Below are 22,525 nucleotides of genomic sequence, written 5' to 3'. Positions count from 1 at the left end.
AAAAATGCCATTGGTAATTTGATAGGGATTGCATTGAATCTGTAGATTGCTTTGGGTAGTATAGTCATTTTCACAATGTTGATTCTTCCAATCCAAGAACATGGTATATCTCTCCATCTGTTGGTATCATCTTTAATTTCTTTCATCAGTGTCTTATAGTTTTCTGCATACAGGTCTTTTGTCTCCCTAGGTAGGTGTATTCCTAGGTATTTTATTCTTTTTGTTGCAATGGTAAATGGGAGTGTTTCCATAATTTCTCTTTCAGATTTTTCATCATCAGTGTATAGGAATGCAAGAGATTTCTGTGCATTAATTTTGTATCCTGCAACTTTACCATATTCATTAATTAGCTCTAGCAGTTTTCTGGTGGGAGTTTTAGGATTCTCTATGTATAGTATCATGTCATCCGCAAACAGTGACAGTTTTACCTCTTCTTTTCCAATTTGTATTCCCTTTATTTCTTTTTCTTCTCTGATTGCCGTGGCTAGGACTTCCAGAACTATGTTGAATAATAGTGGTGAGAGTGGACATCCTTGTCTCGTTCCTGATCTTAGAGGAAATGCTTTCAGTTTTTCACCATTGAGAATGATGTTTGCTGTGGGTTTGTCATATATGGCCTTTATTATGTTGAGGTAGGTTCCCTCTACGCCCATTTTCTGGAGAGTTTTTTTCATAAATGGGTGTTGAATTTTGTCAAAAGATTTTTCTGCATCTATTGAGATGATCATATGGTTTTTATTCTTCAATTTCTAATATGGTATATCACATTGATTGATTTGCGTATATTGAAGAATTCTTGCATCCCTGGGATAAATCCCACTTGATCATGGTGTATGATCCTTTTAATGTGTTGTTGGATTCTGTTTGCTAGTATTTTGTTGAGGATTTTTGCATCTATATTCATCAGTGATATTGGTCTGTAATTTTCTTTCTTTGTAGTGTCTTTGTCTGGTTTTGGGATCAGGGTGATGGTGGCCTCATAGAATGAGTTTGGGAGTGTTCCTTCCTCTGCAATTTTTTGGAAGAGTTTGAGAAGGATAGGTGTTAGCTCTTCTCTAAATGTTTGATAGAATTCACCTGTGAAGCCATCTGGTCCTGGACTTTTGTTTGTTGGAAGATTTTTAATCACAGTTTCAATTTCTTTACTTGTGATTGGTCTGTTCATATTTTCTGTTTCTTCCTGGTTCAGTCTTGGAAGGTTATACCTTTCTAAAAATTTGTCCATTTCTTCCAGGTTGTCCATTTTATTGGGATAAAGTTGCTTGTAGTAGTCTCTTAGGATGCTTTGTATTTCTGCGGTGTCTGTTGTAACTTCTCCTTTTTCATTTCTGATTTTATTGATTTGAGTCCTCTCCCTCTTTTTCTTGATGAGTCTGGCTAATGGCTTATCAATTTTGTTTATCTTCTCAAAGAACCAACTTTTAGTTTTATTGATCTTTGCTATTGTTTTCTTTGTTTCTATTTCATTTATTTCCGCTCTGATCTTTATGATTTCTTTCCTTCTGCTAACTTTGGGTTTTGTTTGTTCTTCTTTCTCTAGTTTCTTTAGGTGTAAGGTTAGATTGTTTACTTGAGATTTTTCTTGTTTCTTTAGGTAGGCTTGTATAGCTATAAACTTCCCTCTTAGAACTGCTTTAGCTGCATCCCATAGGTTTTGGGTCGTCGTGTTTTCATTGTCATTTGTCTCTAGGTATTTTTTTATTTCCTCTTTGATTTCTTCAGTGATCTCTTGGTTATTTAGTAACGTATTGTTTAGCCTCCATGTGTTTGTCTTTTTTACGCTTTTTTCCCTGTAATTCATTTCTCATCTCATAGTGTTGTGGTCAGAAAAGATGCTGGATATGATTTCAAGTTTCTTAAATTTACTGAGGCTTCATTTGTGACCCAAGATGTGATCTATCCTGGAGAATGTTCTGTGCGCACTTGAGAAGAACGTGTAATCTGCTGTTTTTGGATGGAATGTACTATATATATCAATTAAATGTATCTGGTCTATTGTGTCATTTAAAGCTTCTGTTTCCTTATTTATTTTCATTTTGGATGATCTGTCCATTGGTGTAAGTGAGGTGTTAAAGTCCCCCACTATGATTGTGTTACTGTCAATTTCCTCTTTTATAGCTGTTAGCAGTCGCCTTATGTATTGAGGTGCTCCTATGTTGGGTGCATATATATTTATAATTGTTATATCTTCTTCTTGGATTGATCCCTTGATCATTATGTAGTGTCCTTCCTTGTCTCTTGTAAAATTCTTTATTTTAAAGTCTATTTTATCTGATATGAGTATAGCTACTCGACCTTTCTTTTCATTTCCATTTGCATGGAATACCTTTTTCCATCCCCTCACTTTCAGTCTGTATGTGTCCCTAGGTCTAAAGTGGGTCTCTTGTAGACAGCATATATATGGGTCTTGTTTTTGTATCCATTCAGCCAGTCTATGTCTTTTGGTTGGGGCATTTAATCCATTTACGTTTAAGGTAATTATTGATATGTATGTTCCTATGACCATTTTCTTAATTGTTTTGGGTTTGTTTTTGTAGGTCCTTTTCTTCTCTTGTGTTTCCCACTTAGAGAAGTTCCTTTAGCATTTGTTGTAGAGCTGGTTTGGTGGTGCTGAATTCTCTTAGCTTTTGCTTGTCTGTAAAGCTTTTTTTTTTTTTTTTTTTTTTTTTAATTTATTTTTATATTAATTTTTTGGCTGTGTTGGGTCTTCGTTTCTGTGCGAGGGCTTTCTCCAGTTGTGGCAAGCGGGGGCCACTCTTCATCGCGGTGCGCAGGCCTCTCACTGTCGTGGCCTCTCTTGTTGTGGAGCACAGGCTCCAGACGCGCAGGCTCAGCAATTGCGGCTCACGGGCCCAGCCGCTCCGTGGCATGTGGGATCTTCCCAGACCAGGGCTCGAACCCGTGTCCCCTGCATTGGCAGGCAGATTCTCAACCACTGCGCCACCAGGGAAGCCCCTGTAAAGCTTTTGATTTCTCCATCAAATCTGAATGAGATCCTTGCCGGGTAGAGTAATCTTGGTTGTAGGTTCTTCCCTTTCATCACTTTAAGTATATCATGCCACTCCCTTCTGGCTTGTAGAGTTTCTGCTGAGAAATCAGCTGTTAACCTTATGGGAGTTCCCTTGTATGTTATTTGTCGTTTTTCCCTTGCTGCTTTCAATAATTTTTCTTTGTCTTTAATTTTTGCCACTTTGATTACTATGTGTCTCGGCGTGTTTCTCCTTGGGTTTATCCTGTATGGGACTCTCTGCGCTTCCTGGACTTGGGTGGCTATTTCCTTTCCCATGTTAGGGAAGTTTTCGACTATAATCTCTTCAAATATTTTCTCTGGTCCTTTCTCTCTCTCTTCACCTTCTGGGACCCCTATAATGTGAATGTTGTTGCGTTTAATGTTTTCCCAGAGGTCTCTTAGGCTGTCTTCATTTCTTTTCATTCTTTTTTCTTTAGTCTGTTCCGCAGCAGTGAATTCCACCATTCTGTCTTCCAGGTCACTTATCCATTTTTCTGCCTCAGTTATTCTGCTATTGAGTCCTTCTAGTGTAGGTTTCATTTCAGTTATTGTATTGGTCATCTCTGTTTGTTTGTTCTTTAATTCTTCTAGGTCTTTGTTAATCATTTCTTGCATCTTCTCAATCTTTGCCTCCATTCTTATTCAGAGGTCCTGGATCATCTTCACTATCATTATTTTGAATTCTTTTTCTGGAAGGTTTTCTATCTCCACTTCATTTAGTTGTTTTTCTGGGGTTTTTTCTTGTTCCTTCATCTGGTACATAGCCCTCTGCCTTTTCATCTTGTCTATCTTTCTGTAACTGTGGTTTTTGGTCCACAGGCTGCAGGATTGTAGTTTTTCTTGCTTCTGCTGTCTGCCCTCTGGTGGTTGAGGCTATCCAAGAGGCTTGATGGGAGGCTCTGGTGGTGTGTAGAGCTGACTGTTGCTGTGGTGGTCAGAGCTCAGTAAAACTTTAATCCACTTGACTCCTGATGGGTGGGGCTGGGTTCCCTCCCTGTTGGTTGTTTTGCCTGAGGAAACCCAACACTGGAGCCTACCTCGGCTCTTTGGTGGGGTTAATGGCAGAGTCTGGGAGGGCTTACGCCAAGGAACACTTCCCAGAACCTCCGCTGCCAGAGTCCTTGTCCCCACAGTGAAACAGAGCCACCCCCTGCCTCTGCAGGAGACCCCCCAACACCAGCAGGTAGGTCTCGTTCAGTCTCCCCCAGGGTCACTGCTCCTTCCCCTGGGTCCCGATGCGCACACTACTTTGTGTGTGCCCTCCAAGAGTGGGGTCTCAGTTTCCCCCAGTCCTGTCGAAGTCCTGCAATCAATTCCCACTAGGCTTCAAAGTCAGATTCTCTAGGAATTCCTCCTCCCGTTGCCGGAACCCCAGGTTGGGAAGCCTGACGTGGGGCTCAGAACCTTCACTCCAGTGGGTGGACTTCTGTGGTATAAGTGTTTGCTAGTCTGTGAGTCACCCACCCAGCAGTTATGGGATTAGATATTACTGTGATTGCGCCCCTCCTACCGTCTCACTGTGGCTTCTCCTCTGTCCTTGGACGTGGGGTATCCTCCTTGGAGAAGTCCAGGGTCATCCTGTCAATGATTGTCCAGCAGCCAGTTGTGATTCTGGTGCTCTCGCCAGAGGGAGTGAGAGCACGTCCTTCTACTCCGCCATCTTGGTTAATCCTGGGCCTTGATTTGAACACAAGATCTGTCTCTAAAGTCCACAGTCTTTCCCACAACACTATGCTACTTCTTTTAAAAAGGCCCAATGTATAAATACATGAAGCAATAAAAATTCTAACCCTCAATAATTAAGGTAGCTGAAATATGGAAATATGAAAGGTAGAAAATACTAGAGATTTCCTCTACTAAAGCCAGACAGCCTAGGTATTTAATATCTGTAGCACAATGACTGTACCACTTTCTGTTTACTAATTTCCACTGAATAAATAAAAATATCTACTTCCTTCCCCAAGAGTTAAAGAATGAATCAAGGAGGTATGGACATGACAATAACAACCATCTCATATGTTCATCTCTTATACCTTCAATTAAACTAATAATGCTTCAGGGCAAGACCATTTCTTAGGCTTGTAAGGCAAGCACTAGGTCAAGTGCTATACACTTTAGTGATTACTATGAGAGGCAGGGAGGAACTGGAGAAAACACAAAACCTTTGGAATCAGCCAAATCTGGATTCAGATCTCTTCATATTTATTTAGCTATATAACCATGTACAAGTTAAGCTTCTCTAAGCCTCAGTGTATCATATGTAAAATGAGGCCTATATTTGGACTTCCTATCAATGTCAGGTTTCTCAAATAGACGATCTACATGCAGACCCAGGCAAGAGAAGCCCCTACCCTGGACCTCAGGCTTTTGGGGGAATTTTATGTAACAGTTTGTTAATTTAACTTAGTATGTATATGGTATGTAGGTCTACATTTATATTTGCTCCAGATCCTGCAGATGTTACAAATGGGCCTGTCTGTATCTACTACTAATAACCTAACATGTGTATTGCCATATTCACTTTCAAATATTACCCTATTTAGTCACACAACATTACCATGAGTTAGGTTTCATTAATCCCATTGTGCAGATAAAGAAAGAGATGTGGTGAAGAAACCTACCCAGCGCCCTTATCTTCTATCACCATATCACTCTCTTCTTAACTCCCAAATAGCTGAGCTTCCTTCTCTAACATATTATCAATATTTCACTCTCCAAGACAATATGCCCCTAATCCCTAAATCTACTCCCTATTTTCCATGACCTGTTGGTAGCACCTGATACTGTTAATAATTTTTCCTTTCTTAAAACAACTTTCACTTTGGTTTCTAAGGCAAGACTATTTCATTTCTTCTCTTAGCTTTTGCTCTTTTTCTGTCTCCTCTTGTTAGAGTTTTGGTGAAGAATGAATAAGATAATGTTTTTGGAGAGTGTCAGCATAAAGCATATATTCAATAAGGGGTAGGGTTTCTTTTTAACCTAAAAAGAATAGCTACCATTTTTAAGAATGGTGTCAACTACTCTACTAGGTGATACACACACATGCACACACACTATTCCATTTATCCTAAAAGCACCATAAAATTGAAGTTCAGATTGGCTGACAAATTAACCTGTATTAGAAACCTGGCTCCAACAATTCCTAGGTTTAGGATACTAAGTCACTTAACTTCCCTGAGCTTCTGCTTCCCCATCGTGTAATTTTATAATGTTCTTGTGAGAATTAAATGAAACACAGGGTATAAAAACACAAAGTACATGGTACACAGTCAGTAAATGTTAAACTCCTTTCTCTTCTTGTTGCTACCAGGTGAATACATTCATTTTTTTATCCTTCCCGTGTGTGCATTTCTAAAAACTAAGTCCTTGATCTCTTGACCTTCTTTCTTTACTCTATACCTACACTCTGTCACACTTGGGAGTCCAACTCCTCCAGAAAGATAGTTTTGAATTATCTGTGACCATTTCTAAGTGTGCAGGCCCACATCTCTAAGTTTTGCTAGTACTTTCTACTTGAGAATCCCACTGCATACCATCTCAAACTCTTCCTTTCCCTCACAAAGAATGGAAAGCAAAAGACTGGGAGTGGGTGACATAAAATGTTACACAGACAAAATTGATAGGATGCATGATAAAGAAGCTAATTTTATGGTTTCAAGCTTGCCTGAGAAAATTACAAAACTGGAGAAGATTCTCATAGATCATGTCCAAAATTTTCTCCCCTTTTCCTCATTCTTCAGACATGAAACTCTAATCCTTCTACTTCCCTAACCCACAAAGCCAAAAATGTTCCCATTCCATTGAATTCCCTTACATTTAAATGCTCCATTCATCTAACACCTAATAATACTCTGTCTTCTATTACCAATTTTCTTACATTTACATCTTATCTTCCTAACTATGCTGTAAGTTCTTTAAGGCCAATAACCATCTCTTATACTTTTCGTATTCTTCATAATGCTAATCGACTACTGCTATAAAGATATGGTCAAGAATTCAGAAATTATAAATTAAGATGTTTTCACATCTTTTTCTGACACGGAAGGAAAACTCTTCAAGTCAAAAGCTGTGATCCACAAATAGAGAAGGTGTGACAAACAGGAAATTTTCTATTTCTCTCTCAAGGATTTTAGTTTTGGCTTTAAACAGAAAAAATATCCTTTAACATATATTTCCTTAGCCATGTGTTAATACTTTATAAATTATTTCCAGGAACTGTACAAGCTTTTCTTCAAAAATTACTTATACCAGCATACCTCGGAGATACTGCAGGTTCGGTTCCAGACCACCACAATAAAGCAAATATCGCAATAAAGAGAGTCACACAAATTTTTGGTTTCCCAGTGCATATAAAATTTATGTTTATACTATTACTGTAGTCTATTAAAGTGTTCAAAGGCATTACATCCTAAAAAAACAATATACATACCTTAATTAAAAATACTTTATTGCTAAAAAATGCTAATCATCATCTGAGCCTTCAGCAAGTCATAATCTTTTTACAATAGTAACAAAAAAGATCATTGATGATGGATCACCATAACAAATATAATAATAATGAAAAAGTTTGAAATATTTAAAGAATTGCCAGAATGTGACCGAGAGACATAAAGTGAGCAAATGCTGTTGGAAAAAGGACGCCGATAGACTTGCTCCATGCAAGATTGCCAAAAACCTTCAATTTGTAAAAAAACACAATATCTGAGAAGCATAGTAAAGCAAAGCACAGTAAAACGAGATATGCCTGTATTTTCTAATACAGTTACTAGTCATTAATTTCTGTAGGAAAATAATTCCTAAAACTATAAGTCTCAAAAACCACACAATGTAGACTGATGTGCTATTTATTAAATATTAAATAATTTAAAAACTTTCAAAACCGAGATGATAAAAATACTTAGTCTAAAGTTTATTAAAAGAAATGGCTTTCTTCTTTGGTTGAATATATTTAATAACTGGGAAAATTTGATTAAATTAATTTTCTTTACTGTGATTAAAATAGAAGAACTGCAGGATAATAAAACTGATTTTGATTTGCTTATTTTACCTGAGTAGCTTTATCTTTCATGCATGAAGGGTAATGAACATGAGGATCTCGTGGCCACTGTCCTGTGAGATAAGGTCCTGTTATCGTATCCAAAGAAGAGGTTCGCCTTATTGTACCAGAGGTTCGAACTTGATGAGATTTTGGCCTGTCCACTCTAAAAAAGTGAAAAAAGATTAGATTAGTCACTAATGAATAAAGTAAAACTTAAAATTATTTAACCCTCATGGTTTGTAAAATATCACTCTGTCAATTTTCCCTACAATATATATTTACCCTAATAGCCCTCCTGCATGATGTGATGAAATTTATAGACCCTCTCCCAGAGGAAAATACATTCACATATTAAATTTTGCACACACTTCCAGGGCTGTCAACCCTACAAAGCCCATCCATTTTAGAGACCTACTCTAAAACCTGTATAGCATCTCCACTGCCATTACTTTATTTAAGACTTCATCATGTCTCAACTCCCAGTTTCCTAAATGCTATCTCTGCATCCACCCTAACTAAATCTTACAGTGCCACCTCCCTCCACTGCTTAAAAAAATTTCCATGGTTATTCACTGCCTTTAACTTAAAGCCCATTATTTTTCACAGTTCAGCTCCTATATACATCAATACTTGATGTCTTGCTACTCCTCCATAAACCCATGTTAACTACGAAATGCCATACAAACTAACTGCAACTTCCCAAATGTAAAACGCTCACTTCTCTGCCTCTATACCTTCTATTATCTCCTGCACCTAAAATGTTCTCCTTCCCTGTTCACTTGACAAAAACTTATCTTCAAGATCAGCTCAGGTGTCACACTGCCTCTGTGAAACCTTTCTCAATGCTCTTCTTTTCTCCATCTCTGTCCTTTTTAAAGATATACGCACTCTCCTCTGTTTGCGTGGAGCCCTAAATTTGTCTTTTTTCCCCAACTAGAGCATACGTTTGGTCCCTACAGACTGAAAAGAAGTTGATGCTCAATACTTATGAATTGATTCACAGCTACACAAAAATAACATGTATAAAGAATCTTATATTTTAATTCAGCTTCCTCATTTATGGATGAAGAATTTGAAGCCCAGAGGGATAAACTTAAATTGTCCAATGAAACAGAACTGCTACCAGGTGATAGAGGTAAAAAGGAACAGAGATATCCAGACATTCTACACAGTTCAATCAATCTACTATAATAATCTACTTCTCCTCTCCATATAGGTACCATAGGTACCTCTGCTGAAAATTAAAATGATCATACTGAACTCTATCGTTTCTTTACAAAGAAACTATAAAGGATTTTTCATACATGCATCTCAAATAAGTTACTACTAATGTGCATTGAATAATAAAATCCAGTGGATTACAAGCACCAAGGCTCAGTCTTACTCAGAGTTATATCTCACATCAAACAAAATGTCTTGCACATTACAGAGGGCCAAGAAACATTTGTTATTGAATACTGTCCTTTAACTACCCTTCTGAAACCAAAATACAAAATTGGGTTTTTTTAATCGGAAAACAAAAGAAAATGGAGCATACTGTGAACTATCGTATTATTTACATACAGTCGTCCTCAGTTCTGTGGGGGACTGGTTCTAGGACCCTCACGGATACCAGAATCTGAGGAAGCTCAAGTCCCTTACGTTTGGCCATCCACCTCTCCGGGTTCCACATCCTTGGACACAGAGGGCTGGAGGGCCAATTTTATCTTACAACTGCAGTTCTGATTTCTTCTTTGACCCAAGAGTGTTAGAGAAGATCTGAAAATTACAAAATTTCCTTCCTATCTTTATTACTTAGCTCTCATTTTATTTTGCCATAGGCAGAGAGTCTAGGACAATCTATGTCTACTCTTTGGGATCACCTGAAATTTTATTTGTGACCAAAAATCATGGTCAATTTTTATAAATATTTCATGAGTCACGGAGAACATATATTTTCTGTTTTCAGAATAGTTATTTTTCTTGTACATCAGCTGAAATAAAAATATAGAATATATTAATAAGAAAATTATTAGCTTTATCTGTCACAGACTTAGAGAACTACTCAAGTTTCTAAACTACTCTTGAGATATAACAATTCTCTTTATCTCTTGCAATTTTTATCATTTAAATTTAGTTCTGGGGAATTCCCTGGCAGTCCAGTGGTTAGGACTCTGCACTTCCACTACAGGGGGCATGGGTTCAATCCCTGGTCATCGGGGATCTAAGATCCCGCAAGCTGCGCCGTGTGGCCAAAAACAAGAAACAAACAAAAAAAAGTTTATAGAAATTTAGTTCTGTATAATTTGGTTCCATATTGATTCATGACATCATCATTATGGCTTATATGCTTCACCATTGCGGTCTGTTCCATTTATTACTTTTAAGCTCTGCCAAATTGAACATTATCACCCCTTTATGCTTTCCTTCTATTATAATGTATCTGGTTTGCCTATTCTTTTATTTTCAATTTCTTTCAATCATGCTGTTTAGGTGCGACTCTTGTATACTGTATGTAATTAGGCTTTTTGAAAAAACTTTAGAGTATGTCTTCTCCTTATAAAAGGTATGTTCATCCCACTTATATTTATTGTTATAACAAACTTGATTAAACCTGTCATAACTTTTTTCTTCCTCCTATAAATGCTTCCTTGCTAGTTGTTTTCCATGTTTTACTGTTTACTTCTTTTTCTCCTTCTTACCTTTTCCCCTACCATAGGTAATTTAGAAGATATGCAGATTGTTTTTAGTTCTATTACTAGGAGTTACTTCTATTAATTCTTTTAAATATTTTTTCTGGCTATAAAAGCAATATGCACAAATTTTAGCAACTTTAGGAAACACGGAAAATTAACATGTCTCTCATAATCTGATTTATAATAATTTGTTTAAAACTTTTTAAAGTTACTTTACATTCCCTCCACCAAGAACAAAAAGACAAAAACAGTTTATCCCTTGAAAAAGAACATTTATAGCAATAAAAAAGGCCTACATAAAGGTCAGCCACAACCAGAAAATGAAAAGCCACTATATGCAAAAAACTTGTGCCTGAACTTTAAACTGCTCCAAACTATTATGAAAGTTGTATGTAGTCTACCTATAGTTATTAAAACTCCCGTTAACTTGGTGAACAATAGGGATAATTTTTATGTTTTATAGTACGTATATAAAGAATCTATAAACAAGTCCCTTGATACATATAATATTCTAATCTATACTTTTTTATTATATTGTTAATCACTGGACCTTTGTCTATACCTTCCAAAGGATCCCATTTCTCCCCTTAGTGTCCATTCTCTCTGATTAGCTACTGTCAGAACTGTGGTCTTCAAGTTATTTTGACTGAGTACTCCTAATAGTAAATATCTAAGTATGCAGCAATATGTGCAGTTATTTATTTATAAATGAGGTATATATTATATGACTAATATGTTATATATAGTGTAAACCTAAGTAGAAATTTACACATGATATAAAAAATAAAAATATGTATGAAAAAAATGGAAGTTACATTTTCTTCCTGTATCTCATAAGTGGGTGGCCTTACTTCAGTGTGAAGACCACTGGGATAAGGGACTTTAAATTGGGTGCTCCCAAGGCCCAAGGACCAGTGGCGGTCATCAGCTTGGACTCTGAAAACCTAGGCTCCAACATTTGGTGTAGAAACACTCACCTTGTGCTGAGTATAAGAGGGGGACATTCTTACCAATGAAAGAGCCAAGAAACAGATTTGGCAACCTTATTCTGGGACAGCGCGGACCAGAAATTCTGGTGTCATTAAATTCATGAGTTTTCTTGTATTGTCCCTTAACCAAAAGGAGCTTTTGTACTTTTAAATGTTGTATAAATGTGTTATATTGGGTGAGAGCCTGAGGTTTTTGAACTGGAAACTTCCTGAAATTTATTATCTCCATGTGGTTACCATAAAGATAATGTAATAAAAGGGAAAAATATGAATTGGGTGCTAAATTCAATCTACAGATTGGCCAGTTAGCTCTAATTCTGTGATATAACCGCTAATGCTTAATTGTGTTAAGAATGTGTAAACAAGCATCACACATTACCAATACCAAAAAAACAAAAACGGTCTGCCTTAAGTAGAAAGAATAAGGTAGGACAACATGGTATCGATATCCTGTTATAAAATTCGCTCTACCAGGGACATCCCTGGTGGCCTAGTGGGGGGGACTCTGCGCTCCCAATGCGGGGGGCCTGGGTTCGATCCCTGGTCGGGGAACTAGATCCCACATGCATGCCACAAGTAAGAGCCTGCATGCCACAAATGGGAGCCCATATACCGCAATGAGGATCCTGTGTGCCGCAACTAAGACCCAGCACAGCCAAGATAAATAATAAATAAATAAAGAAATATAAAAAAAAAATTCCCTCTACCAGTCATGATTTTTTTAAAAATTATAGTATATGAAGTAAATATACTTGAAAGGTTATATTTCAAACATATGCTTTAAAAGACTCTCGGAAGATGGTGGAAGAGTAAGACGCGGAGATCACCTTCCTTCCCACTTATACATTAGAAATACATCTACACGTGGAACTGCTCCTACAGAACACCCACTGAATGCTGGCAGAAAACGTCAGACCTCCCAAAAGGCTCTTGGTGCTCCAGCCAGGCATCAGGGCTGTGCCTCTGAGGTGGGAGAGCCAAGTTCAGGACACTGGTCCACAAGAGACCTCCCAGCTCCACGTAATACCAAATGGCAAAAATCACTCAGAGATCTCCATCTCAACATCAAGACCCAGCTTCACTCAACGACCAGCAAGCTACAGTGCTGGACACCCTATGCCAAACAACTAGCAAGACAGGAACACAGCCCCATCCATTAGCAGAGAGGCTGCCTAAAATCAGAATAAGGCCACAGACACCCCAAAATATACCACCAGACGTGGACGTGCCCACCAGAAAGACAAGATCCAGCCTCATCCCCCAGAACACAGGCACTAGTTCCCTCCACCAGGAAGCCTACACGACCCACTGAACCAACCTTAGCCACTGGGGACAGATACCAAAAACAACGGGAACTACGAACCTGCAGCCTGTGAAAAGGAGACCCCAAACACAGTAAGATAAGCAAAATGAGACAACAGAAAAACACACAGCAGATGAAGGAGCAGGGTCAAAACACACCAGACCTAACAAATGAAGAGGAAATAGGTAGTCTACCTGAAAAAGAATTCAGAATAATGATAGTAAGGATGATCCAAAATCTGGGAAATAGAATAGACAAAATGCAAGAAACATTTAACAAGGACATAGAAGAACTAAAGAGGAACCAAGCAACAATGAAAAACACAATAAATGAAATGAAAAATACTCTAGATGGGATCAATAGCAGAATAACTGAGGCAGAAGAACGGATAAGTGACCTGGAAGATAAAATGGTGGAAATAACTACTCCAGAGCAAGATAAAGAAAAAAGAATGAAAAGAACTGAGGACAGTCTCAGAGACCTCTGGGACAACATTAAACGCACCAACATTCGAATTATAGGGGTTCCAGAAGAAGAAGAGAAAAAGAAAGGGACTGAGAAAATATTTGAAGAGATTATAGTTGAAAACTTCCCTAATATGGGAAAGGAAATAGTTAATCAAGTCCTGGAAGCACAGAGAGTCCCATACAGGATAAATCCAAGGAGAAACATGCCAAGACACATATTAATCAAACTGTCAAAAATTAAATATAAAGAAAACATATTAAAAGCAGCAAGGGAAAAACAACAAATAACACACAAGGGAATCCCCATAATGTTAACAGCTGATCTTTCAGCAGAAACTCTGCAAGCCAGAAGGGAGTGGCAGGATATACTTAAAGTGATGAAGGAGAAAAACCTACAACCAAGATTAATCTACCCAGCAAGGATCTCATTCAGATTTTATGCAGAAATTAAAACCTTTACAGACAAGCAAAAGCTGAGAGAGTTCAGGAACACCAAACCAGCTTTACAACAAATGCTAAAGGAACTTCTCTAGGCAAGAAACACAAGAGAAGGAAAACACCTACAATAACAAACCCAAAACATTTAAGAAAATGGGAATAGGAACATACATATCGATAATTACCTTAAATGTAAATGGATTAAATGCTCCACCAAAAGACACAGACTGGCTGAATGGATACAAAAACAAGACCCATATATATGCTGTCTACAAGAGACCCACTTCAGACCTAGAGACACATACAGACTGAAAGTGAGGGGATGGAAAAAGATATTCCATGCAAATGGAAATCAAAAGAAAGCTGGAGTAGCAATTCTCAGATCAGACAAAATAGACTTTAAAACAAAGACTATTACAAGAGACAAAGAAGGACACTATATAATGATCAAGGGATCGATCCAAGAGGAAGGTATAACAATTGTAAATATTTATGCACCCAACATAGGAGCACCTCAATACATAAGGCAAATACTAACAGCCATAAAAGGGGAAATCGACAGCAACACAATCATAGTAGGGGACTTTAACACCCCACTTTCACCAATGGACAGATCATCCAAAATGAAAATAAATAAGGAAACACAAGCTTTAAATGATACATTAAACAAGATGGACTTAATTGATATTTATAGGACATTCCACTCAAAAACAACAGAATACACATTTTTCTCAACTGCTCATGGAACATTCTCCAGGATAGATCATATCTTGGGTCACAAATCAAGCCTTGGTAAATTTAAGAAAATTGAAATCGTATCAAGTATCTTTTCCGACCACAACGCTATGAGACTAGATATCAATTACAGGAAAAGATCTGTAAAAAAGACAAACACACGGAGGCTACACAATACACTACTTAATAACGAAGTGATCACTGAAGAAATCAAAGGGGAAATCAAAAAATACCTAGAAACAAATGACAATGGAGACACGACGACCCAAAACCTATAGGACGCAGCAAAAGCAGTGCTAAGAGCGAAGTGTATAGCAATACAAGCCTACCTCAAGAAACAGGAAACATCTCGAATAAACAACCTAACCTTGCACCGGAAGCAATTAGAGAAAGAAGAACATAAAAACCCCAAAGCTAGCAGAAGGAAAGAAACCATAAAGATCAGATCAGAAATAAATGAAAAAGAAATGAAGGAGACAATAGCAAAAATCAGTGAAACTAAAAGCTGGTTCTTTGAGAAGATAAACAAAATTGATAAACCATTAGCCAGACTCATCAAGAGAAAGAGGGAGAAGACTCAAATCAATAGAATTAGAAATGAAAAAGGAGAAGTAACCACTGACACTGCAGAAATACAAAGGATCATGAGAGATTACTACAAGCAACTCTATGCCAATAAAATGGACAACCTGGAAGAAATGGACAGATTCTTAGAAATGCACAACCTGCCGAGACTGAACCAGGAAGAAATAGAAAATATGAACAGACCAATCATAAGCACTGAAATTGAAACCGTGATTAAAAATCTTCCAACAAACAAAATCCCAGGACCAAATGGCTTCACAGGAGAATTCTATCAAACATTTAGAGAAGAGCTAACACCTATCCTTCTCAAACTCTTCCAAAATATTGCAGAGGGAGGAACACTCCCCAACTCATTCTACGAGGCCACCATCACCCTGATACCAAAACCAGACAAAGATGTCACAAAGAAAGAAAACTACAGGCCAATATCACTGATGAACATAGATGCAAAAATCCTCAAAAAATACTAGCAAACAGAATCCAACAGCACATTAAAAGGATCATACACCATGATCAAGTGGGGTTTATCCCAGGAATGCAAGGATTCTTCAATATACGCAAATCAATCAACGTGATACACCATATCAACAAATTGAAGGAGAAAAACCATATGATCATCTCAATAGATGCAGAGAAAGCTTTTGACAAAATTCAACACCCATTTATGATAAAAGTCCTGCAGAAAGTAGGCATAGAGGGAACTTTCCTCAACATAATAAAGGCCATATATGACAAACCCACAGCCAACATTGTCCTCAATGGTGAAAAACTGAAACCATTTCCACTAAGATCAGGAACAAGACAAGGTTGCCCACTCTCACCACTATTATTCAACATAGTTTTGGAAGTGTTAGCCACAGCAATCAGAGAAGAAAAAGAAATAAAAGGAATCCAAATCGGAAAAGAAGAAGTAAAGCTGTCACTGTTTGCAGATGACATGATACTATACACAGAGAATCCTAAAGGTGCTACCAGAAAACTACTAGAGCTAATCAATGAATTTGGTAAAGTAGCAGGATACAAAATTAATGCACAGAAATCTCTTGCATTTCTATACACTAATGACGAAAAATCTGAAAGTGAAATTAAGAAAACACTCCCGTTTACCATTGCAACAAAAAGAATAAAATATCTAGGAATAAACCTACCTAAGGAGACAAAAGACCTGTGTGCAGAAAATTATAAGACACTGATGAAAGAAATTAAAGATGATACAAATAGATGGAGAGATATACCATGTTCTTGGATTGGAAGAATCAACATTGTGAAAATGACTCTACTACCCAAAGCAATCTACAGATTCAATGCAATCCCTATCAAACTACCACTGGCATTTTTCACAGAACTAGAACAAAAAATTTCACAATTGGTATGGAAACACAAAAGACCCCGAATAGCCAAAGCAATCTTGAGAACGAAAAATGGAGCTGGAGGAATCAGGCTCCTTGACTGCAGACTATATTACAAAGCTACAGTAATCAAGACAGTTTGGTACTGGCACAAAAATAGAAATATAGATCAATGGAACAGGATAGAAAGCCCAGAGATAAACCCACGCACATATGGTCACCTTATCTTTGATAAAGGAGGCAGGCATATACAGTGGAGAAAAGACAGTCTCTTCAATAAATGGTGCTGGGGGGCTTCCCTGGTGGCGCAGTGGTTGCGAATCTGCCTGCCAATGCAGGGGACACGGGTTCGAGCCCTGGTCTGGGAAGATCCCACATGCCGCGGAGCAACTAGGCCCGTGAGCCACAATTACTGAGCCTGCGCGTCTGGAGCCTGTGCTCCGCAACAAGAGAGGCCGCGATACTAAGAGGCCCGCGCACCGCAATGAAGAGTGGCCCCCGCTTGCCGCAACTGGAGAAAGCCCTCACACAGAAACGAAGACCCAACACAGCCATAAATAAATAAATAAATAAATAAAATTTTAAAAAAAAGTGGTGCTGGGAAAATTGGACAGATATATGTAAAATTATGAAATTAGAACACTCCCTGACACCATACACAAAAATAAATTCAAAATGGATTAAAGACCTAAGTGTAAGGCCAGACACTATCAAACTCGTAGAGGAAAACATAGGCAGAACACTCTATGACATAAATCACAGCAAGATTCTTTTTGACCCAGTTCCTAGAGAAATGGAAATAAAAACACAAATAAACAAATAGGACCTAATGAAACTTAAAAGCTTTTGCACAGCAAAGGAAACCATAAACAAGACCAAAAGACAACCATCAGAATGGGAGAAAATATTTACAAATGAGGCAAATGACAAAGGATTAATCTCCAAGATTTACAAGCAGCTCATGCAGCTCAATAACAAAAACACGAACAACCCAATCCAAAAATGGGCAGAAGACCTAAATAGACATTTCTCCAAAAAAGATATACAGATTGCCAACAGACACATGAAAGAATACTCAACATCATTAATCATTAGAGAAATGCAAATCAAAACTACAATGAGATATCATCTCACACTGGTCAGAATGGCCATCATCAAAAAATCTACAAACAATAAATGCTGGAGAGGGTGTGGAGGAAAGGGAACCCTCTTGCACTGTTGGTGGGAATGTAAATTGATACAGCCACTATGGAGAACAGTATGGAGGTTCCTTACAAAACTAAAAATAGAACTACCATACGACACAGCAATCCCATTACTGGGCATATACCCTGAGAAAACCATAGTTCAAAAAGAGTCATGTACCAAAATGTTCATTGCAGCTCTATTTACAATAGCCAGGACATGGAAGCAACCTAAGTGTCCATCATCGGATGAATGGATAAAGAAGATGTGGCACATATATACAATGGAATATTACTCAGCCATAAAAAGAAATGAAATGGAGGTACTTGTAATGAGGTGGATGGAGTTAGAGTCTGTCATACAGAGTGAAGTAAGTCAGAAAGAGAAAAACAAATACAGTATGCTAACACATATATATGGAATCTAAGGGAAAAAAAAAAAGGCCATGAAGAACCTAGTGGCAAGACGGGAATAAAGACACAGACCTACTGGAGAATGGACTTGAGGATATGGGAAGGGGGAGGGGTGAGATGTGACAGGGTGAGAGAGTGTCATGGACATATATACACTACCAAATGTAAAATGGATAGCTAGTGGGAAGCAGCTGCATGGCACAGGGAGATCAGCTCGGTGCTTTGTGACCACCTAGAGGGGTGGGATGGGGAGGGTGGGAGGGAGGGAGATGCAAGGGGGAAGAGATATGGGAACATATGTATATGTATAACTGATTCACTTTGTTATGGGGCAGAAGCTAGCACACCATTGTAAAGCAATTGTTCTTCAATAAAGATGTTTAAAAACAACAACAACAACAACACACACACACACACACACACACACACACACAAGACTCTCACCATTGCTCACATAAGGAAAATTTCAAAGATATGTAGTTGTTAGTAATTTCCACGTAAATTATTTGAAGGGTTAAAATTCAAAATAAGTTTAAAAATTGGCAAGGATAGTACTCTTCCAAGATATGATTAGCTATAATAACCCCAGTTAACCAAATATCAGTAGGGCCTTTTTTACCAACAGATTCATCATAAGCAGTGCGATTTACTTTAACTTATTAAATAAGTTATTAAATAAGACGACTTATTCCTATTATCCAAACTATCATGGCAATGAGTTAGACTTTAACTGCCTCAACATCTAAGCCTTGATTCTCCCAAATTTTTATTTATTTAATTTGCGGTATTATTGCCTACCAATTCAGGTATTACAATTTAGTGCAACAATAAAAATCAACACTGGTTTTGCATTATAGTAGTCCCCTCTTATCCTCACTTTCACTTTCCACAGTCAACCATGGTCTGAAAATATTAAATGGAAAATTCCAGAAATAATTCATAAGTTTAAGATTGGGGAGAAGAGTCAAGATGGCGGACTAGGAGCACATGGAATTCACGTCTCCACACAACTAGGGCACCTACCAGGCACCAGTGAGGGACCACAGACACCTAAGGGGAGGGGAGAAACCCCCAGTGACCAAGTAGGATGTGGGGCATGGGGGGAGTGAGAGGGGAAGAAGTGGAGGTGGGATGGACTGGCGCACCTGAGGGGTGGCTGGAGGAGGGGAAGGGATCCCACCCCCAAAGGGGGAAATTGGGGGACCACTGGGAGGGCAGAGGATCAAAAGGGAGCATGGCCAGTTCTCCCCTGCCCACTTGGGCCCTCAGGAGCCTGCTGAGATCCCGGTCCTGATCCTCTGCCCATGAATGTCCCCTCCAGCTGCATGGGTCCTGAGGGAGTGGGAGGGAGGGAAGGGAAAGCAAAAGTAAAGGCCAGACCTACTGGACTCAAACCCCTGAGGGGTGGCTGGGGGAGGGGAGGAGTTCCTACACCCAGCAGGACACACCCACGGTTAGGGGTCCAGCGGGGACTGGGGAGACCCCGGGAGAGATGGGGAGTGGGGGCGTGGAGGAATGGAAGGGAACGCGGCCAGTGCTTTCCCTGTCCACTTAGGCACCAGAGAGCCTGTTGGGCTCCTGGGCCTAATTCTCTGCCCTCAGAGCCTCCCTCCTGCTGCGCAGAGACCGAGCCCCATCCTTACACCCCCACCCAGGGCCCGACCTCTACACTCAGAGAACCCCTCCAATGAGCTGGGCCTAAACCGCACCCACACACCCTCACCCATGGCTTTGCCTCCAAACCCCAGAACTCCACACTCTGAAGGCCCTCCTTTGGATGTGCTGCCTCTCCCCTTCTGTAGGTCCTAAGTAGAGGCCCTGCCTGACACTTGAACATCACCCGCCCAGGCCCCGCCCCCAAGACCTTTTCTGGCTGCATGGGTCCTAAGCCTAGGCCCTGCCCCACCATAACCCCCACCAATGTCTAAGTTCCAACCCTGCCTAAACTCCGCCCCCCATAGCCAAGGCTTTTTTTTTTTTCTTCCTTTTTTCCTCTTTTAGATTGGGGTTCTGTTTTACCTTCTTGATTAATTGTTCTTCATTCATTTATATGTTTATTTTTTCTAATAAATCTTTTATTTTTCTAATTTTATTTTATTCTTTATGCTTTGTTATTGTTCTGCTCCTTTTTGGCTTGTTCCCCCACCCCCCTTTTTTCTTTTTCTTTTTTCTGTTACAGTTTTATTTTACCTTGTTGCAGTTGTTTCAATTATATTATTATTTTTCCTAATATATTTTTGATCTTTCTAATTTTATTTTGTTTTTTATTCTTTGTTATTGTATTGCTCCTTTTCTTCTTCTTCTTTTTTTTTTTTTTTTTCCACGCCACATGCCTTACGGGATCTGGTTCCCAGGCCACAGGTTGGGCCCGAGCTCCTGTGGTGGCAGCTCCGAGTCCAAACCGCTGGACTAACAGAGAACCTCAGACCCCAGGGAATATAAATAGGAGTGAGGCCTCCCAGAGGTCCTCATCTCAGCACCAAGACCCGGATTTATCTAACTGCCTGCAAACTCCAGTGCTGGATGCCTCAGGCCAAATAATCTGTAAGACAGGAATACAGCCCCAACCATCAGAAAAAAAAATAAAATGACAAAAAGTATGTTACAAATGAAGAAGCAAGGTAAAAACCTACAAGACCAAATAAATGAAGGTGAAATAGGCAACCTACCTGAAAAAGAATTCAGAGTAATGATAGTAAAGATGATCCAAAATATAGGAAACAGAATGGAGAAAATAAAAGAAACATTTAACAAGGATCTAGAAGAACTAAAGAGCAAACAAACAGTGATGAACAATACAATAACTGAAATTAAAAATACTCTAGAAGAAATCAATAGCAGAAGAACTAAGGCAGAAGAACGGAGAAGTGAGCTGGAAGATAAAATGGTGGAAATAACTGCCAGGGAGCAGAATAAAGAAAAAAGAATGAAAGAATTGAGGACAGTCTCAGAGACTCCTGGGACAATAGTAAACGCACCAATATTCGAATTATAGGGGTTCCAGGAGAAGAAGAGAAAAAGAAAGGGTTTGAGAAAATATTTGAAGAGATTGTAGTTGAAAACTTCCCTAACATGGGAAAGGAAATAGTCAATCAAGTCCAGGAAGCGCAGAGAGTCCCATACAGGATAAACCCAAAGAGCAACATGCCAAGACACATATTAATCAAACTATCAAAAATTAAATACAAAGAAAAAAATATTAAAAGCAGCAAGGGAAAGGCAACAAATAACATAAAAGGGAATCCCCATAAGGTTAACAGCTGATCTTTCAGCAGAAACTCTGCAAGCCAGAAGGGAGTGGCAGGACATATTTAAAGTGATGAAGGGGAAAAAACCTACAACCAAGATTACTCTACCCAGCAAGGATCTCATTCATATTCAATGGAGAAATCAAAAGCTTTACAGACAAGCAAAAGCTAAGAGAATTCAGCGCCACCAAACTAGCTTTACAACAAATGCTAAAGGAACTTCTCTAAGTGGGAAACACAAGAGAATAAAAAGACCCACAAAGACAAACCCAAATCAATTAAGACAATGGTAATAGGAACATACATATCGATAATCACCTTGAATGTAAGTGGATTAAATGCTCCAACCAAAAGACACAGACTGGCTGAATGGATACAAAAACAAGCCTGTCTATATGCTGTCTACAAGAAACCCACTTCACACCTAGGGACACATACAGACTGAAAGTGAGGGGATGGAAAAAGATATTCCATGCAAATGGAAATCACAAGAAAGCTGGAGCAGCAACACTCATATCAGATAAAATAGACTTTAAAATAAAGACTGTTACAAGAGACAAGAAAGGACACTACATAATGATCAATGGACCAATCCAAGAAGAAAACAAAACAATTGTAAATATTTATGCACCCAATATAGGAGCACCTCAATATATAAGGCAAATGCAAATGGCTTTAAAAGGAAAAATCGACAGTAACACAATAATAGGGGATTTTAACACCCCACTGACACCAATAGATCATCCAGACGGAAAATAAATAAGGAAACAGAAGCTTTAAATGACACAAGAGACCAGACAAACTTAATTGATATTGTTGGGACATTCCACCCCAAAGCAGAAGAATACACTTTCTTCTCAAATGCACACGGCACGTTCTCCAGAATAGATCACATTTGGGGTCACAAATCAAACCTTGGAAAATTTAAGAAAATTGAAATTGTATCAAGCATCTTTTCCGACCACAACACTGTGAGATCAGAGATCTATTACAGGAAAAAAAAACAGTAAAGAAAACACAAATACATGGAGGCTAAACAGTGTGCTGCTGAATAACCAAGAGATCACTGAAGAAATCAAAGAGGGAATCA

At 38.6% G+C, this 22,525-nt stretch overlaps 2 protein-coding genes across 6 annotated transcripts in view; one reads left to right on the top strand and one right to left on the bottom strand.

The window, feature by feature from the left end:
• Positions 1-22,525, top strand: part of LOC130707369 (ELKS/Rab6-interacting/CAST family member 1-like) — a 467,400-nt gene that overhangs the window by 311,237 nt on the left and 133,638 nt on the right.
• LOC130707375 (glucocorticoid-induced transcript 1 protein-like) overlaps positions 1-22,525 on the bottom strand; it is a 137,105-nt gene that overhangs the window by 88,221 nt on the left and 26,359 nt on the right. For all 5 annotated transcript variants that reach the window (XR_009007263.1, XR_009007262.1, XR_009007259.1 and 2 more), the window contains exon 2: positions 8,058-8,211. Coding sequence is in view for 2 of the 5 variants with exons in the window: in XM_057541610.1 (XP_057397593.1) it covers positions 8,058-8,211 (154 nt within the window). In the remaining 3 variants the exon portion in view is untranslated. The remainder of the gene's footprint in view (positions 1-8,057; positions 8,212-22,525) is intronic.

The sequence above is a fragment of the Balaenoptera acutorostrata genome, chromosome 2, assembly GCF_949987535.1.
Source record: "Balaenoptera acutorostrata chromosome 2, mBalAcu1.1, whole genome shotgun sequence".
Classification (NCBI taxonomy): Eukaryota; Metazoa; Chordata; class Mammalia; order Artiodactyla; family Balaenopteridae; genus Balaenoptera; species Balaenoptera acutorostrata.
The sequence above is the reverse complement of the archived record's forward strand: the minus strand, read 5'-3'. Positions and strand labels throughout refer to the sequence as shown.